Source organism: Nestor notabilis, unplaced genomic scaffold (assembly GCF_000696875.1).
Source record: "Nestor notabilis isolate BGI_N333 unplaced genomic scaffold, ASM69687v1 scaffold13379, whole genome shotgun sequence".
Classification (NCBI taxonomy): Eukaryota; Metazoa; Chordata; class Aves; order Psittaciformes; family Psittacidae; genus Nestor; species Nestor notabilis.
This window is the reverse complement of record NW_009942444.1, coordinates 15,853-35,345: the sequence shown is the minus strand read 5'-3', so window position 1 is coordinate 35,345 and position 19,493 is coordinate 15,853. Positions and strand designations below refer to the sequence as shown.

Genomic DNA, 19,493 nt, shown 5'->3' with positions numbered 1-19,493 from the left:
GGGGGGGGGAAGTGCTCCTGAAATGAAAATTTACGATTAGGATTAAGATTAAATTCTGTTTACTATGGAGAGTCCTATAAAATAAACAGAAAACACCAAAGTAAACCTTACCTGAGTAAAGCTCTCAGCAACTATATTTAAGCCAGTACGTGACTGTAAAGGAAGTCCTTTAAATGGCTTATTTGGGAACAAAATTACATACACCCTTTAGTAAATATTTTGACATCTCTAGTGTCAAAACTGAGAAATGTGCACCAGTGATAAAAAGGCTTAAGCATGTGAAAGTCCCCTCTGTATTAATCTAAAAGAAAAGGCAGGAAAAAACAATCTCTTTCAGAAACAAAATTTGTAGGTTGTGACTTCTAACAGGATGCTTGATCTACTTCAAGACTGTCACTACGAAGACAACTTATTCAGTGTTCCCTAATTTATCATTTTAGATTTTTTTAAAAATATGGAAACTTTTTAATATGAGCTGGAAATAAAATGCTTTCATTCTGAAGCTTTCCTGTCTGCAGAAATATAAACTGATCAGACTCCCATATAGTTACTGCAAACCAAGAGGAAGCTGGGTAAGTGCTATTTTCAACCAATTTGAACTTAAACATCAGAATTCCTGTACAGGAATCAAACCATTTCAACAGAACTACATTATATGAGTAGCAAAGTACTCAGTAGAAAGCAAAAACAAGGCAGGGGGGGAGGAGGGAAAGGAAGACATACCTTTGGTATACCCATTTTCTACCTAGCACTGATTTAAAACTTGGTTCTTAAGAGCATTTTCTAGTTTAAGCATAAATATCAACATTTAGATTAGACTTCAGCTTGTTCAAGAAAATAAATTTCAATATGGATTTTTTCAATTTGAAAGTTAATGTGATACAAGTTCTGAATTAAACATAAATGAAAAGTCAGTTTTCAAACATCTAATGAGCTGGTTCATCGGCTCTTAGTCGGCTACATGATTCCAGACCCTGGTCCTAATGCAAATGCCCATATGAAGTATCAGGGCTCAGCAGCTACATTTTTTTGCATGCATTGGTTTGGAAACCAAAATGTTTGTCGATTTTCTCCGCTTTTTTTCTTCTTCTCATCTGTTGACAGTTCATGAGTGTTCCCTTTTATTCTATAGAGCTGATTCAACTGCGCGTGTGATAATATATTCACGAATTCAGAATAGTAATCAGTTTTAATTGGCTTAGCTTGTCCCTGAGATTGTCCCTTAAAGTTTCCTCGTTCCATGCAAGGAGCATGTTTTGCTACTGTTGCCATTTGGGGCCACTGCTGTATTCTCTGACAGACAGTTGTTACCTACATACAGATCTCTAAAATATACGAATTAGCTCACACTGAAAATATTCATCCACTGTAAGACATGGACAAACTGACAAACTACCATCTTTTTTACGTAAGTTTTGATCATATTTTCCTCCCTCTGAAGACATAGGAAATATAGTCAGATGACTATAACCATTTCACTTACTAGAGTATAAACAAAAATCAGATCTTGAAAATCCATCACTTTTACCTCTAATTAGAAACAATTTAGAAGGACTTGTCTATCAAAGAAAGCACAGTTTAAAGGTGTGTTCCATTTTTGCCTGGTAGACAGAATAAGAGGGGTAAGAATCCTATCATTAAGTGGGTATAAATGAAATGGTATGGTTGGAATACACAAATATGGGAAAACCTTTCAAACCAACAGTTCAAAAGCCCCGTTTAGAATTAAAATTATAAAGGCATTAATTGTAGAAAGTTGTATTTCTTAGTTCAGGCTTAGTTCAAGTTATTAGTTTAAAGAAAGCTTACTTTTGAAAAAGCCTCTTCACAGTTCTCTTACTTTCTCTGTGCATGAGCTCCATGTCAGTGTCGCCAATTTTAAGTATTACTCTGAATCTTAAATCAGTAGTTATATGACTCATTCAACCATTAAATGCGATAAACTAGAAAAAGAATGCTTTTCCAAACTTTAAAATTCCCATATTAACAACTTACTGCCATGTTTGCCATTTGTGGCTGGAGCTGCTTGATAAGGGACTTCTGGAGTTGTCTGCTCAAAAAATGCGTCCTCCAGCAAGAACTCAGAAGATTCAGCTTATTTTCTTTGCTCATTCTACTTTCCAATTAAGATACACTTTAAGATCTAACAACTAAAGCACTTCCAAAAATGCAGAAGCTTACAGGAAAAAAACTCCTAAACACATAATGAGAAGCTGTAGCTTACCTTATTTTCTTCCAAAAATTTCAATTTGATAGATACATCATTACGCATTTTGTCATATTTCTCTTTATGCACTTGAAACAGTTGTTGTGATTGCTCAATCTTTGGCAGAGTGCTTGCATCACGAGGACCAAGATTCAGTTCTTCTAGGTCTGTTCGATAGGCATCATATTCAATCCTGAGAAGAAAGAGGAGGAGGTAAAAAAAAAAAAATAATTATAATCTAAAGGCAGAGTGTCTCAAAACAGACCTCAGATATAGGGCCAAGTACAACAGAAGATGAACAGAAGAGTCAAGTACGGAAGAAATAAAAAAACCTGGGCAAGTTTTCGCCCCCTTTTTTTTTTTTGTATAGAGCTGCCTCAAAAAGTACCTTCCCATTTCTGTTCCTGTCTTGGCCACATTCTCCCAACCCTCTGTTTTGTGCGGGCTTCAGCGGTCAGTCTTCCCTCAACATATCAACTTACTAACCCAGATAAAGCTAGTAAATATTTCTTATTCTTCTGCTGTTGAATTAGTACAGTGAAAAGCTTGTATTGAGAGCAAGAGAAGCACCAAGAGCAGGACAGACCCTTTAAGCAGATGTTTTGACCAATGGCTCACTTATACCAGACTCTGTCCCGAGGCTTTTTCAGCATGTTCTAGGCTTCTCTGTATGCATTAACTGGAACAGTTTTATAGTTCTTCAACAATTTGTTTTGTGAGAACTTGCCTGCCCTACAGATAAACAGGTTGCAAAGAGATGATGTGTTATTTATACTCTACTGAGGGCCTCTTATTTTCCTAGGGAAGTCAGACTCTACAGGTCAGTACCACCACTAAAAGAGACAAGGGAAAATAAAGACAGAAGGTAAAGAGTAACAGCCGAATAAGTATTTAAGCGAACTCTGCACCAAAGGTATATATCCCACTTCTAGGTAAGACAGCTTAAAAGTATTTTCTAGTTTACTCTTGCTCTCTCCAGATTACCTGTCCTGGACACTGCTAGCAAAACCAGAATTGATGTTATAGTATGGGCTCTTGCCTGCAGATACATGTCAATTTTTTAATTGAACCAGCTAGTCTTCATATACTATTTACTTTAAAAAGTTAAAAACCTCCTTGACATGCTTCCATATTAGACTGTGCCACTTACATTACTAGAGATAAACCAGTTACATCTTCTTCTCATTTTAATGGAAAAAATGTAAATTTCTTTAAAGTATTTTTGATACAGTTTGATTATTCAGTTTGGTTTTCAAAAACTTCTTTTTTTCCCCAAGAAAGTTTAAGTTTAGCTTTCTATTAATTAACATCTAGCATTTTTAAGTGAGAAAATGTTAGTAGTTTAAAGATTGTATCACTAAATTAATCTTCTGCTTCCCAGTGTTACCCACAAGCCTATGGAACACTGGATCCTTGCCATAAAAACTGTTTTTACGTTTTAAAACATAATTGCAAGTGGATGAGACAAATGTAGTAACAGCTTCTAACCTTTTTCTTCTTCTCCTTATGCAACATGTGCTCCTTTGTTCACAGCCATCTAGCACTTGACCAGGTAAAGCAACAGACAATAGCCAGAAATCACTCCAAGGTCATGGGCAGCCCTGCCCAAAGCCACACTCTTCCTTCCATATTTCTTTGCAGCTTTCAGCTAATGGAACCTGGCATATCGGCATGCAATCCATGTCAACTTTAATGGAACAAACCAACCTATTTCTAGCTTTTCTAATATGCTTTCTCACAGACATTTCTAAAAGTGGAAGCAAATCAGGATTGAAAACTGGCTATAAAAAACAACTTCTCAGTTGGTGTAACTGCTCCAAATTACTACACAACATTTTCAGAGGTAGAAGGAATAATTACTCAAGGGGCTCTTCCTGATTCTTGCTGCCACTATGATTCAGGCTTTATTTAAAGAGCTTATGACTTAATTCCAAAAAAGTAACAAATAGGTAGTTGATAGGAGGGGAACAGATGAATGCTGAAGTACAAGTGGGGACAAGGAAGAAGAGACACAGATATGACCTATTTTCACATTGCAAAATGATGGACTGGCTACGTAAGCGAAGAACCTGCATAATTTATTTGCCTCACTGAAATGGCAAACTACTTGATTTCTTTGATGAACAGAAAGGGAAAGTAATGAAAGTATTTCAGAAGGGAAGAACCATATTTTGAAAACGACTGGCAAGAACAATTGGAGCTGATGTATTTTGTATAAATTTTCAAGGGGATATCTGGAAAATGTGTGAACCACTTTTTATTACTACTTTTTAACATTAAATATGTTTAATATTTAGTAAAAAAAAAATCAATACATAATATTGATATTAATTCTGCCTCTCATGCCTTTGGGAAGCTTACCTAAATATCAAAACAGAAAGTTACTATTCTGCTTATAAATAAGCATTAGAACAGGACAATTAAAAAGAGGGGGGGAGAACTTAAATGTATGCAGTTGGCATTTTTTTATCTTAAAAGAAAAATCACAAAATATTATAAACTACAACCTTCAGCAAATCAACACGTTTCATCCTATTAAGTCAAAGAAACTCAGAATGGAACCAAGCATCAGAAAGGACCACAAGTCCAAACCCAGGCTTTAGAGCACTTTGCCACATCCAAAAGTGACCTTCTCCAGAGCAGGAAACCCATTATCTACAGCTACATGTTATTCACTCACTAAGAATTTTCTTCTTTATTTTCCCTCTTCTGACCAAGCCTGCAACTTCTGCATAAAACTGAAGCGTGAACCGCACGTATTGTGTATTGACACGAGCACAAGATTAAACATTTTTCAGTCAAAGAGATTATTTTACCTATTACAATGCAGTTGGATAAAAGGGTTAATCTTGCACGGTCATGCTGCTTAGAAAGCCACCTTAATCTAGCACGTGGGACTAAAATAGATATAATTACTCCTAGAGCTAACAAGTAAAATTAAGTCTACAACAGAACATTTACAGAACATTTGAAGATATGTGCAATGAGGCATTTAACTGTAAATCCTAATTATATGTGAGCTGTATTATAAGGTTTTTATCTGACAGGTTAGTCACCCAAATACAAGGACTAAGATGATGCAAAGTCTGTTGTTTCCTGAAGATCAGTTTGTAATGAAAACAGCTAAACATAGAATAACTACCTGGCACTTTCATACTGTTTCACAGTCAATAATGTATCCTCAATTGTTTTGTTCACCAATGTATTCACACTGGCAATAAAAAAGTTAATAGCCCCAAGAAGAGTTTCTCCATTTTTAGCTAGAAGTTTCTGCGTATCTGCATTGTAGCCAAACTCCTCCTATAAACAAAGAGCAGAGAAAACAAAACTGTAGATCATTGAAAATCATAACATCAGCAACTACATTAAAAAACACAAACACACAGACACAGCAGTCTCTTCACTTCTGTCAGAGTATGGTTATGATTAAGCAGATGTGATTTCAATACAATATTCAGTTCACAGTTTTTATGAAATCTAACATCAGTAAACCCTGGTTTACAATTTTGTTACCACACATGATGTTAAACCCTATTTTATAATGTGATTTTTCTGCACTTGAAAGTCTTGAATGTTACGTAAAAGTACATGGTAATGTAATCTTTACACTGTAATTCATCAGGGTTTTAATCCAGCATCTCCCATGTTAGGTAATACTTTAATACCCACAGAGACACCACTATATTAAATACAGTAATACGACTAAATTCACAGGGGCATACTGCATTAATTAGCTATTAACTTTTGTTCTTCCATTCTGGAAAAGACCATTATAAAAAAACCCCAACATCTATCACAGTTTAATAGGCTGTAAATAATTGAAGAGCAGCGCATTATAATGAATAGCAAATAAAAATCATGATGTAGCTAAGCCATAAATTTCAAAGGGACAAGGGTGAAATTATTTCCAAGGCATTTCAATCACATTTAGATATGTTTGTTCATGTCTTTTTGTTAACAGCAGTGTAAGTCTTGACCAACTCTGCAAAGATTTTCCTATTGCACAGATGCCAAATGAGTCCAATTATTATATTTATGTCATCCGTATGGCATCTTCATACTCTGCAGATGGGAGTTCTCACAAGAGTACAATCTCTGGCTGCTATGGCTGTAAAACACTAGGTTCATCATATTTGCACTAGGTTCATCATATTTGGAACTTGGTCTTCTTAGGCTTGCACACTGCCAACAACTGACTCAGAAGTGCCTTATTCTCCCAGTTTCCTTTCATCTGTCTAGAACATGAACAACAAAGCTAAACGTATTTTGTGTAACACTAACAGCCTCACGAAGGTAAGCGTAATGGGCAATGGTAAGGGAAGAAACCTCTAGAACAGGAAGCCTAGTGGAAGTGGGCAATTTGAAGCAGAAGAAAAAAGGAAGAGAACTTAGGGCAAGTGTTCATGAGCTAAACCCTCTAAATATCACTAAGATCTGTCACCTTTGCTTTGCTTTTTGCTTGGGTGGCAAAAGCAGTCAGCCAAATCACTACAGATCTTGCTGAAATAAAAAAAAAAAAAAAAAAAAGTCTTTTTCAGCTGGTTTTGTTCTAATGTTACCACGTAGCTGGCAATGTAAGTGCTACCACAGGAAAGAAAGAGGAAGATATAGGCAGAGACAAAAGCAGTAGGACCATCCTTTTCAGCAGTTTAGTCCCATCTCTTTTCCCTCCCACAGGCATGACTGCAATTAGTTTTCCAGCTGGTCCTCCCACACTGCAGACCCAAGTGAGCAACATTACCAATTTAAAGGAGGGGGTTAAGGATGGGACTGCAGTAGCCTCCACACTAGACAACAAAACTGTCCTGCTGGTTTGTACAGTTTCATATAAAAACTTTTGAGTTATGTCCATCACCTCTCTGCAGATACCTCTTACAAAACAGACAGGAAATCCTTTCTGTACCAAGAGTTTACACTCAGTTTATACTCTATGCACAGGTCAATTAAAATCTGAATTCATCTGTCTATATAATTAGAGGCACACAAGCCTGGAACTAGGAGTTATATTTGTATCCAGAAGAGAAAGAGCAAAACATTCACATTAAGTAATGCCTCTGCAGATATCGCTGAGAGATCTCATTTTGTAATCATGTATAAAGTAAGAAATATTACATTAAGAATTGGTGTGGGTTTGGTTTTGGTTTGGATTTTTGTTTGTTTTGGTTTTTTTAAGTTTTTTTTGTTTGGTTGGTTTCTATTTGTTTTAAAAAAAACTTACATACTATTACCACATTATACATTACGGACTAACTGTTCAGAAATTTTACTTTTAGTCTTGCACAAGTTTTAGAGGCAACAATGCTATCCAAACATCTGAGAAGAACAGGCCAGGCTACAGATGGTAATACAGTACAGATTAAACAAAGGGGAAACACAAAGAGGAGAGAGACAAACATCAGGCAAGTCTCCGAGAGGCAAAGGTTAGATAACTTTTATTACAGCAGCAGAAACCTTTATTTGATTTTCATCAACAGCCCCATTCAATAATCTACACAAGAGATGAATGAGTGAAACAAATTCCAAGACCAGTACAAGATGCTGAAAGAACCTGGAAAAACAGTATTCCCACTAGAAGTTACAAGCTACTCATGGAAAAAAACCAAAACAGCCCACATTGATTAAACAAAAGCATGATGCCAGATTTAATCCCAATTTCAGAAAAAACATCCAGCTTCAGCACATACTTCATAATAATCACTCAGTTCTGCCACAAACCACATGCCCACATCAACTGATGATTAAAAACTTTTTAGCAGATTAATTTTTTAGCTGCTAAAAGCACTCTCACAGATTTTCATCTGTCAGACTAATATTAAAAATTCCTGTACTCCAGCGCAGAAGTCACAAATTTTTTCAGCTAGCTATCAGGTAAAAGCTCCTTTGTACAAGCATGAACTCCACCTTCTCCTTTAAAACTCAATGGGATTGCACAATCATGAAAAGGGAAAAAATAGACAGTGGTTTTAAGTTTAATAATCACAAAGATAATTCGGGCTGTTTCAGCAGCTATGTTTCAGGGAATCATTAAGCCCCTTAAAACTGGTTTTCCAAAGAATTAGTAGCAGTATCAAACTGCTTTAACTTTGGAAGTCCAGAACAATTAATGTAGAAGCAAGCCAGCTACTATGCTTTGTATGCAACATCTGCCTTCTTTCTTTACAGCAGACAGTTTTATTATCTGCAACAAATGCGCCAGTGCTACATAAACTTCTAAACCAAGGAATCATAACAACCCAAATGCAGATAGATATCTAAAGATTGCCTCTCTTGCTTAGAAGCTCCAAATAATGTAATGAATACAGATTAGTCCTATTAGCAGCAAAATTCTGATTAAAAAATGGCTCTGAGATGAAATCTCAATGCTTAAATATGCTACAGAAAAATAATTTACTCACATTCAATGTTCACAAGTGAAGTAATGTGCCCTATTCTACTTACTCCCAGGCATATTCCTCAAAGACATCCTGTAATTGAAATGACGTAACACTCTGGAACACTGATGACATTTCATTAGAAGCAAAATTAATAGTAAAATGCATCTTCTATACACAGGAAAGTTACCAAGTTCTTGAGTCCAACCATCAACTAAAGGCATTTAAGAAACAATAAAGAACTAGAGTAATTTCAATAATTCTATAGTCTTAAGTGAATTACATAAGCTTTTAACAGAAAAAACATGTATATATTGTTAACTATAATGTTTAGAAAAGTAGCTGCTAACTACTATGTAACCTCCACAAGTAAATTAGGCTTATCTTCAGCTCTGCCATTTTATTTTTTAACACTATAAAAGTCTTACATGAAGTTCCAATGATTTCAAACTCAGGTCAGCAAATGCATCTCCAAGTTGCCTTTGGGTATGCACCATCTGGAAAAGCTGTGTGGACAGCGTCTGTGCCAGTCTCAAGATATTTTCATATTTCTTTTTGTTATCTCTCAATATATCTATTTGAGCTTCTAGTTCCAGATCCACTGTTCTTGAGCCACGACCCAATTTTTCAGAGATGATCTGCCGTGTACACTGGGGGGGGGAAGAAAAAAATTAAATTATAAAGAATCAAGTATATTCAAGAGAACACAGCATACACCCATTTTCAGCTTCAAGGGATGTATAATTACACACAATTCTTTCACAATCACCCCTCCCAGTATAAGTTTGCACAACAAACTGAAAAAACAACACACTCTTCAGAAGTTTATCAGGACTCAGCAAGAACAGTTGGACAAGTCTCAACTCCTGCTAAGATGAATATTCAAGTTAGCAAATCAAGAGCATAACTAGTTGTTTCTCAAGTAAAAGAACATTTATCTCTTTTCAGGTTTGGTGAATCTCATTAAGTTAAAAGAAGCTACAAAGTCCACTGAATTAAAGTCAGTTAATGGGACTATTACCAGTTTTGCTTAAAAATTGCTGGTTAGTGATATTCTGGACTCTTTCGACCAACCATTCAATTCCAAATAATCCATGTTACATTTTCAAATAATGTTATTTTGTTGGGTTTTCTTGGGGGGAGAAGGGGGACGTAAAGAGGTGATGGTTTTCAGCACACTTTTTAAAGCTGACCAGGAAACTCCTACTGAGAAATATGTATAACTATTAAAATGCATTTCTCATTATTAACACATCTTTAAAACAGAACTGATTGTGTCAGAAAGACTTAGTATTTCTTTTCTGTCACAAGTCAAATTCTTAGCAGATTTGCAGTTCATTAACACAGAGAGCAGAAAACATCCTCTTACAAGGCTGTAGACACTTTCACCCAGCCAATGGCTTGGACAGCTCAGGCAGCTACCACATTCCACTTATCTGTGACACCTTCTCTGCCAGAGATTTGAGTCCAACTTGGCAGCGAGCCTCCCGAGATACACATTGGGGTTTCCCTTGACTAGGACATATGAAAAGCCATTTGCAAAGCAGATGTGCCATACAATTTCGCTATGGAAAGCAGGAAATATTTATGTTACAGTAAGTCACTTGAAGTTAATCTGTGGTCCCAAGAGTCAAAGAGATAACCAGGTCACACATAAAAAGAACTACTGCTAGAAACAGAATTACAAGGAAACAAAGTTAGTTGTGAATGCCAGAACTGCTCTGAAGGGGCTTAACCTAAGTGCAAAGCTGCTATTTTGTTAGGTGAAATAATGCTCAAGACTGTCTTATATCACATTCCCCTAATATATTCCATCACTGTGCTTCCCAGGAGTTCCAAATTTGAGGACTTTAGTTAAATCCAGTCTTTACTTACATCCAAAGGAGATACACATTTGATCTGCTAGAACTTTTATGTCCTTTCTAAATTTAATACACAAACACATGAAAGGCTCAAGAATGATCAAACACAACAAATTGGTCATAATCATAAGCTTTAGATGGCAAGGTACAGACTATTTCGGCTACTTCATTAGATTCAACCAATTAACAATAAAGAGCATGGCTCATCTTGTCTGTCAAGAATGAGAAATTTGAGAGAGCATAACCAATCACATCAACACAGAACACAACTTCAGTACTAAAATCTGCAAGAGAACTTACAAAATACAGCTTAGCAGTAAGTGTGGTCAGAGCATAAATAAGCATTTCACTAGAAACTACAGAATTGATAGACAAATTTAGGCTATTTTCCATAGAAGATGAGACACACATACCCTAACCCTCCCTATGGAAATATGACAGAAAAATCTGACTCACGGAAGGCAAAATTTTTGGAAGCAAGAATAAATTACAAAAGGAAGAATTATTCTCAGCAAAGGAGTATTTGCTTCAGAAGCTACAGCAAAACACCTAAACCACTGCAGCAGTGCTGAGAAAGAAAATAGTTCTTGGAAAGACTTACGCTGCATGCTTTGTTAAACTGAGATGTAGCTGAAGTTGAACACCGAGACAGAAAAGAGTAATTGAGAAAGAAGATGCACCTATCTATTTTGATTTACTCTGATTCTAAGCAGACTAGTACAGACCCACAAGTTGCTATATATTCTCACTAGCAAACGGAGAGAATTCCATATGTGAACTCCATTTTGTTTTGTTCTAAAGAACATTGTCCTGAATAAGACTACGCTCCTCAGAAAGAAGTCACACAAGACAAAGTTTAAGAAAAACTATTCCAAAGAAAAAAAAACAAAACCCAAACTACACTTACAAGACATATATTTTAAATTGCATTATTTTAAAAGGCAGACAGATGCTACTGAATTTGTTCCAGAAATAAATGTTCCACTAGCAGCCCAGTATTAGAGAGAGGCTTGTAAAGCAGGTATATTGGTTTTCCTCCCTAAAAGTTTAAGAAGTTGTATGAAAAACCAGAAGATATGCTTTTAATTAGAATTGCTGAAAATCAAGAAGAGTCACAACTTTCCTATGCCTGCGTCTTTGCTAAACTGAAAACGCCTTTTCATCCAAAGGGAGAGACAGGAGAAAAGGAAAGAACAGAACAAGCTCTTTCCATTAGTTGATGGAAAAAAAGGCAATTTCATCTGATGCAAAGTCATGATTACTAGGGAACATAAGACTGGAGACAGTACAGATGAACAGTAGCTGCAAATGCAACAAAATAATCTTACCAAGTTACAATTTCTATGAAAAAATTAAGTACAGTCTATGAAACTTTATGGTTAGGCTAGACAGAAGAACAGCTTTAACCTCCTGCAATTTTTCAATTGGAAGCAGTTTCTTAAAATAAAAGTGAGAGATAACAAAAGCAATTGTCTCTCATTCACAGTAACGTATATGGGACAAAAAGCAAGGTACCCAAAATGCATGAAGGCATACTTAATCATCTCTTCATAGATGGGAATGACTTTCGAACATATCCAACAACACAGCTTTCACAACTTCTGCTACAGACACCATGACAGAGAACTACTTATGTCAGTTTCCTAAAGAGCTTTCTAACAGCAAGTTTCCTCACTAACTCCACAGATTAATGACTGGTACATTGAATAGCATGGATTTCACCTCAGAGAGGTTCAACTGCTGACTCCCTTCCACTAACCATTTACTCCTGCCCTTTATTACTGCATCTTCTAACTCACGATCAGTTAGCTATTATGAGCAGACTTCTTCCCACAACCTTCCTAACGGGAACCAAAAGAAGCCAGTATATCCACAAACTGATATACTGTCCTTAATCAAATTAAATAGGCGTTTTTATGTAGCATACATAAAAAGTGTTTTCAAATGTATGACATCTCCAGGGACATTTGCATAACAGTCCCTCAAGTTCGAATGTATTCATAAGTTCTCTTAACAATCCTGTTCCTCCAAAAAACCCGTACAGAAGTCAATTTGGGACTCCAGGAAGATTGTAACTGATCTATCTCCTTAGGCATATTTGGAAAAACAACATCAAGCTTATAGATTTCAACAAAACAGATTAATTTAGTTTCCTGAAAGTGCTAGTCTTTGTTTGCTATTTCATAACTGGTGGGATTCTGGATTTAGGGCGAGGGAGGTTTAAGCCAAGAAAGAAATCTAAAAATCCAGACTTTGCAGAGACTACTAGCACCAAAAAAATAATGTTCTAAACAAAGACCTGAGACCACTTTTCCCAGCATTTTTCACTAGCCCTCTGCTATTGCTTCACATAAATGGGTTTTCAATCATTCTGTGATTGAGACATAGGGATTTTTTCAGTTTTGTTTTCTAAATCAAGGCACCAAAAAGGGAGAATAAGGTCAAGTCCTTCCTATTTAGTTGTGGTATAGCAGATTCAATCTCAAGCATCAATGTTTCTTAGACAGAGAATTTTAAAGAATGGCTTCAGCTGAACAGCATGTGTTCTGATCAGGCCACAGCATGCTCCAGGAGTAGCTGACAGACATCTGCAGTTGCTACAAAATTCAGATTATAAGTAGACATTTTAGAAACCATTTAATTAGACATAAAGATGCAAACTTCTAACACAAAGAACAGCGTAAGTATTTACTAGTGGGTAGAATGTCTCCATCCCTGCTTCCCATCCTCACTGGGAAGGAAGTTCCTAGAACTTAAGAACACTAGAGGCGTTCAGGCCTGTGTTCTACAAGGGAAGCTTTTTTGCCCCCACAGATTCTTCATTTCTTCATGGTTTGATGTAGGTCCCACTGATGCACGACCCACCTGCCCACACCTCTGTCACTGAAGTTGAAGGCATAACAAAAAGCTAATTTTCAAAACCGGTCTTTGTTTAAAACTCGTGACAGCAATGTATTCCCTGCCAATTGTTCCTTACCTTATGGCTTTTTGATGAGAGCCACTTTTATCAAATTGCTGTGCTCAAAGCACCTTTTCTTTATTCTTTTGCTATTATTTTAACTTCATCAAATCCCAACTGATTACAAAGAAGCACCATACACAAGAGGAAAACACACACGAATAGAAGCAACGATTACAACACTAAGAAAAAACAACCAGCAGATAGAACAAAACCAGCAGAATAGCCATTAATAAGTGGGGAAATCTGTACATTCTCTATGTTGAAGGGGACATTTGAAATGCAATATTCTTAACCTTGTTAAATCAATAATACCTATGAAAGGTTTTGCACTTAAACCCAGGGGTTTGAAAAGGTTTACAAAAAATGCTACACTTGGAAGAAAACTAAGCCTTCCCTATGCAATCTCACTTACGCTCACTGTAACAACAGATTACTTTCATACAGTAGCACAATACTTGGGAAGCTTTCGTCCAGTCTAGTAGCAAACTCATTTCTAGAACACGTACATACACACACAAATCTGTCTGCCTACCTTGTATGTGTTTAGGCTCCATCTTCTCACCAATTCTAGTTTCTCCATTGCTGGATTCTTTACTTCATCTGCTAACACAACTGGTCCGCTCCTCTGTTGAGCTCTGCCACCTATGTGAGATAAAGCAAATCTTCAAAACCTTGCTTATTGTTTGTTTTAAAGGGGTTAATAGCAGGTATGGAAGATTTGTGCAATTACACATGCAAAAGCAGAGCAAGGTGACAGCAAGAACTTCAGATGAATATGCAGATTCTCAAAATCAACTCCAGAAAGAAAGAATTATTTAAAAACTAATATAAAGCATGTATATATATCTCATTATTTCATCTAGTAATAGGCTGAATAAAGCTTACCTGAACGCATGGAGTCTTACTAACCAACCTTAAAACAGCTTTTGAGACATGTTTATTACCTTAATCTATGTTTTAAAATTCCAACAGTTGAACACCCTCTTGGATTTAGCCAATCTAAAAGTCTGTTTACAACCTGCAGACCATTAAATGAAAATTACTGGCATATAAAAACTGTTGACACCAAGTACAACTAATAAATTTCAAAGCAGATTTTTTTTAATTTTTTCCAATGAACATCATACTTCCCAGAAGATGTGATCAGCCAATACTTATTTATTTCAGCTTTATTGGCTCATTGCATTAGGAATAATTAATTCCATAAGCCACCAGTATAAAAACAGCAACAAAGATTCACAGTCACAAATAAAAATATCTAGGCCAAATTACCATACATTAATTGCCAATACTTTGCATTTTCAAGCCAGTATGGGATATCATGGGATTCTAAGTTTTAATTTTGAAAACATGTTTCCTAGTGTCCCGAACAGCAAGAAATGCAAAGCACTACCACTTTTTAAGCAGTATTTTTATTTATTCTTGCACAATTTTGACTGCTCCTGCTGCTACTTACAGTCACCTTAGCCTTGCCAGGTGACAATATTATTTATGTAAATAAGCGTTTGGAAAAAGGTCCATACAGATGCCTCAAGATACTCGTTTAGCATCAAGCTCTACTATGTTCTTTACGTCTACAAAATGCTGTGCAAACATTAAGTAATTAATCCTCTCAACACCCTTATAAGGTAACTGAATACGTTTTCTCCTTTTATACAGGAGGTAACAAAGATGTTAAGTAATTTGCCCATAGGCACAAATGAGTCAAGTGGCAAAGGGTGTTGTGAATTCCTAATGGCCACCTCATATTCAATTCTACTGCAATACGTGATCATTTTGGCAAAAAACAGCCAAAAATTTCAGCTTAAACCTAAATAAAAGATCTTGGTTACTCCCATTTTAGCTGCTGTTTGTTATTATTAATACTTGGAAATTATTTCATACAGCATAAAGCAGCATACAGGAAGGAAAGCACAGGTTACTTTGTGAACTGTTAAAGCCAGAGATGAGAGCCATCAAAAAACCCCGAAAGTTTTATTTCCAACTAACAGTAAATCAAATTATTAGAGATGTGAAGGAGTTAGTACAGAGCCAGCAGAGACAAGAGCGTTATCCATCCAGTGCTATGATACCTGTGGGAATAATTAAATCACAACCTTGTCCAGCCAGTCTGCTAGCTGCTGCACTGCTAGGAGATATAACAGATGATTTGGGTGATGCTGAGGAACCTGAAAAGGGGACATATTTAACCATGAAAATCCATTATCTTGCCTCAGAAGGCAATGTATACTTTGACACAGACAGGTTTGGGGTTTATATGGGGTGTAGGAGAGGGTGGTTGTTCTGCTTGTTTGTCTTTGTTTTGGGAGGAAAAAAAACCCACCAACAAAACACACCCATTTGTTTCAGCAACACACTAAATAGAAGCATTAACAGAAAAGTTACTGGAATTTGATGGAAATGCTTTTAAGAGGTACAGCTGTTCATGAGAACTACTCCAAGTTTTCATGACTTAATCTTTTTCTCTAGGTCATTATGCCAAACTGTTTTTTGCAAGAGTAATCAAAATACAACTGACAGCTTCATCAGTATATACTATCAACAGAAAATTCCATCGAAGATCATTATATAGAGCTTCCACAGCTGAAACCTCCTTTTTCAGGTCTAGGTAGATTTCACTCTGCAATGTCACTGAATGGTAAATCATAGCATTAAGGGGTGAAGTAAGCTCTGAAATCCATGCCAATTTCAGATATAATTGATTAACATCTGCTCCTAAGTCTGTGTAAACACACAGCAATAAGCTATCCTGAAGATCGTACAAGCCATTAGCTGTTAAGGCGTGTAATCTCCTTCCCAAAAGAAGGATTTTACAGCATTTGCTTGTTCTCTTTCAGAAAGAAAAAACAAACCAAACCTAAGTTTAAGTGACCTGCACCGTGTGTGTTCTCTAAGTTGCTCTAGCATTATCCTTTTCAGAGCTTCGCCCTCTTTAATATCACATAAATGTGAAGTAACATTTCTTCTGAAATTCCCAGGACTTAAAAAACAAACCACCAAATTAGCTTTTTCTCTGTAGTAATGTGTAGCCATTATATAGGGGGGGACCTCTTATTACTTTTGTTGAGAGATTCTGAGATATGTCAGGGCTGACGGCATGCTGGGGAAAGGAAATCAAACCTAAACTCCAGCAGTTTCAGCAAAATCTAAGTTATTAGTAACACCAAAAATATCACTCAATGTAATGAAGTGATATCACTCAATGTAATGAAGCGAAATGAATCAAGAATCAACTTTTGCCTTTTAAACATACTACAGAGCATTACTAACATGGGATACATGAATCCAATTATTTGGATCCAATAGCACAGAAAAGATGAGACTGAAAGACAGCTCCCTTGCCGTGTCCTTCTGTAGTGATACATTGCATAACAGCTGAAACTGGATTCATCCAGGCATAAAAGTTTAACTGCAAGATCCTGCTAAAGGCCTAAAGACTGAATCACATCAGCAAGCGAGCCAAGACAAGCAGTTAAAAAAAATCATTATAATTTGACAGAGTATTTATTAATGCAGCCTATGCATGTTTCATCATTCAACATCCCCCAAATCCTAAAGGCCCTTCCCCTCCATACTGTCTACTTTGCATTCAAAAATGAAGCCCTAATAAAGACTCTCAAACAGAAAATAGAATTTTTAGAACTAGGGCAATCATTTTACTTCTGTCTATTGATTCATAAGAAGTCTGAGTTTCTACCGCTTCTCTCTCTCTGATTTAGAGCATAACTGGGGAAAAAAAAAAAAAGTATCCTTGGAGGAAAACTGTGATATTGTTAAAAATTACATGGCCTAAGTGCATCATTTGTATACATAGCTTTCTACAGAACATTTGGATTTCAAACATATTACTGTAGCCTGAAACACATCTTAGACACTTTTTCCTTTACAGGCTAATGCACTTGACAGATACAGAAGTTATCCTGCTCACAGAATGCAAGAAGAGAAGAATGGTGAGCAGTTTACCATCTGCCCAGTTTTTAGCTCAATATTTTGCTAATTTCAAAGACTTAAAGAAACCACAGCATTCACTTTGTAATACATGCAAAGTACAACATGTAAATCACTGTTTTCAGAAGCACAGAATTTTAACAAACAGGAAATGAAACAACATGTAAATTCAAGCTATGACTACAAAGAGAGTTATTTTCACAGCTGCTCATTTGAGATGATTTCAAACCTTTAAAATTCAGAAATTGTCAAAGCTACATAATTCATTAAAATATCACTTTCATACACTCTATCATGGCACTCTACTGTTTTTAGACAGGTGGGAAACATTGACATTACTGGCTTGTTTACCACTTCGTATTTCTCATTGTTTTATACTAACTTAGATTCTCTAAAATACACATTAATACTTGCATAGTGAATTAAGTATTAACTAACATCCTTCTGCTATAAACAACTGCAACTCTGTGCTGAGAAAACATGAGAACAGACAATTTTTCATTACCTAGTGCCTGGAAAAGCAGACCAGAAGCATTATCACTCCTAACAACCACAAAGTAATATACGCACTACAACCAAGAAAGGACAGACAAGTCCCGGGGCAAAGAAGAATTCCTTTCATTAATCTCCTCCAAGTAAACTGTGTATCAAGAGATAAATAACTCCCTAGTCATGTTTCAAATCAGAACAATACCTGCAACATTTAAATAAAACTTCAATACAATTTAATAGCAAACTTCCTCTGTCTGACACCATTTCAAGGTGCTCAAGGACCTCTCCTCCTGTAAATGCAGACCAACTTAACACTAAGTAGTTTCCACTAGAGTGTCAGAGTTCCCTGACAGACACTGCAAATGTAGCATATATTCTCTATTTTAACAACCCAGCTAGCAGAGAAGATAAAACAGGTTGTCACTAATGCACATCTCAATGTGTTCACTTGCACCAAGATGCCCAAATCAGCTAGAGAGCACTGTCCTCCTGACAATATGAAAATATGCCTAAAGTTTTTAAATTGAGAAATAAAGACAAACCCCCCCCAGTTACCTTTTCCTGGAAATGGTCCAGCCTCAACGACTCCCTCTTTGGTGCTGTCAAAGCCATGAGATGTTATTTTGGTTTCAGAAAGTCCAAGTTCAACTGGTAATGAATGTTTCAAGTCCTTGGAAATATTTGTATAAAATGGGAAAGTTAATGTTTAAGAAAGATAAAAGTGACTCAAAAGTATTATAATGCAATTCCAGCAGCTCTCAGACAGACAATTTTGCCTTTAGCCTGAAACATCTTCACTGGTGTCACAGCATTCTACTGCAATGCACAAATAAAACATAAATGAGCAAGAAACATTAATTGTAGCCTGTGTATTTATTCTAGAATATTTTGTTATATTGATGAACAACCAGAATGCCATCTCTTAGAGTAGCAGTTACCAAAAATGTGGCCCCAAACATGGCATTATGTGGTCTGAAGCTAGTCCAAACAACCAGTTTAATAATCAATCAGTTTAATAATGTTTCCAGTTAAAAACTGACAGGGGTACAGAATAACCCAAAACTAAGTGCAGACAACATCTTACAAACCAAAAATGTGTAAGCAACTACCAATGTTAAAACAAACAAACAAGACAATGAGCAAGAAATAGTTTTAAAATTCTCATCAACCTTAATTTCTACAAATAGCACATGAAATCTCTCTAGTATTTGACATGGGAGAAACATCCAAAAGGCATCATCACTTCAACAGCTTCCTTCTGAGCACTTACTCTACGCCACATATGCTCATAGTGCAAAATTGCCATTGACTTCTGTTTGCTTTTGAAACTCATGGATTTAAAATTGCCAGAGATCACCTTAACTTCTGATAGATAGATTAACCAGTACAACCAACTTTCAGGCAGCAGAAGTCTTCACAGAAACCCAGAGCAGGCCTAGTGCTGAAAACTATGAATTCATACACCATAATTCACATACCATCCTACTGCCCAGTTTTGCTATCTCACCCACCTCTACAAATAACTCCCAAAGGTTTCCAGGACTATATTTCCAGACATCTAACTGAAGTTTAAGCCTCTGGTGTTACGGAATATACTCAGAGCCTTAAATAGGTTCACATATTCAAAGCAATTTAAAACCACTAGTTCATAA

The 19,493-nt window shown here is 36.2% G+C and overlaps 1 protein-coding gene across 1 annotated transcript in view; it reads right to left on the bottom strand.

Moving 5' to 3' along the window:
* Nucleotides 1–19,493, bottom strand: part of ARFIP1 (ADP-ribosylation factor interacting protein 1) — a 37,384-nt gene that overhangs the window by 5,865 nt on the left and 12,026 nt on the right. The window contains 6 exon segments of the mRNA XM_010021415.1: nucleotides 2,225–2,399; nucleotides 5,349–5,506; nucleotides 9,006–9,227; nucleotides 13,934–14,043; nucleotides 15,474–15,569; nucleotides 18,397–18,511. Of these exon segments, the coding sequence (XP_010019717.1) occupies nucleotides 2,225–2,399; nucleotides 5,349–5,506; nucleotides 9,006–9,227; nucleotides 13,934–14,043; nucleotides 15,474–15,569; nucleotides 18,397–18,511 (876 nt within the window).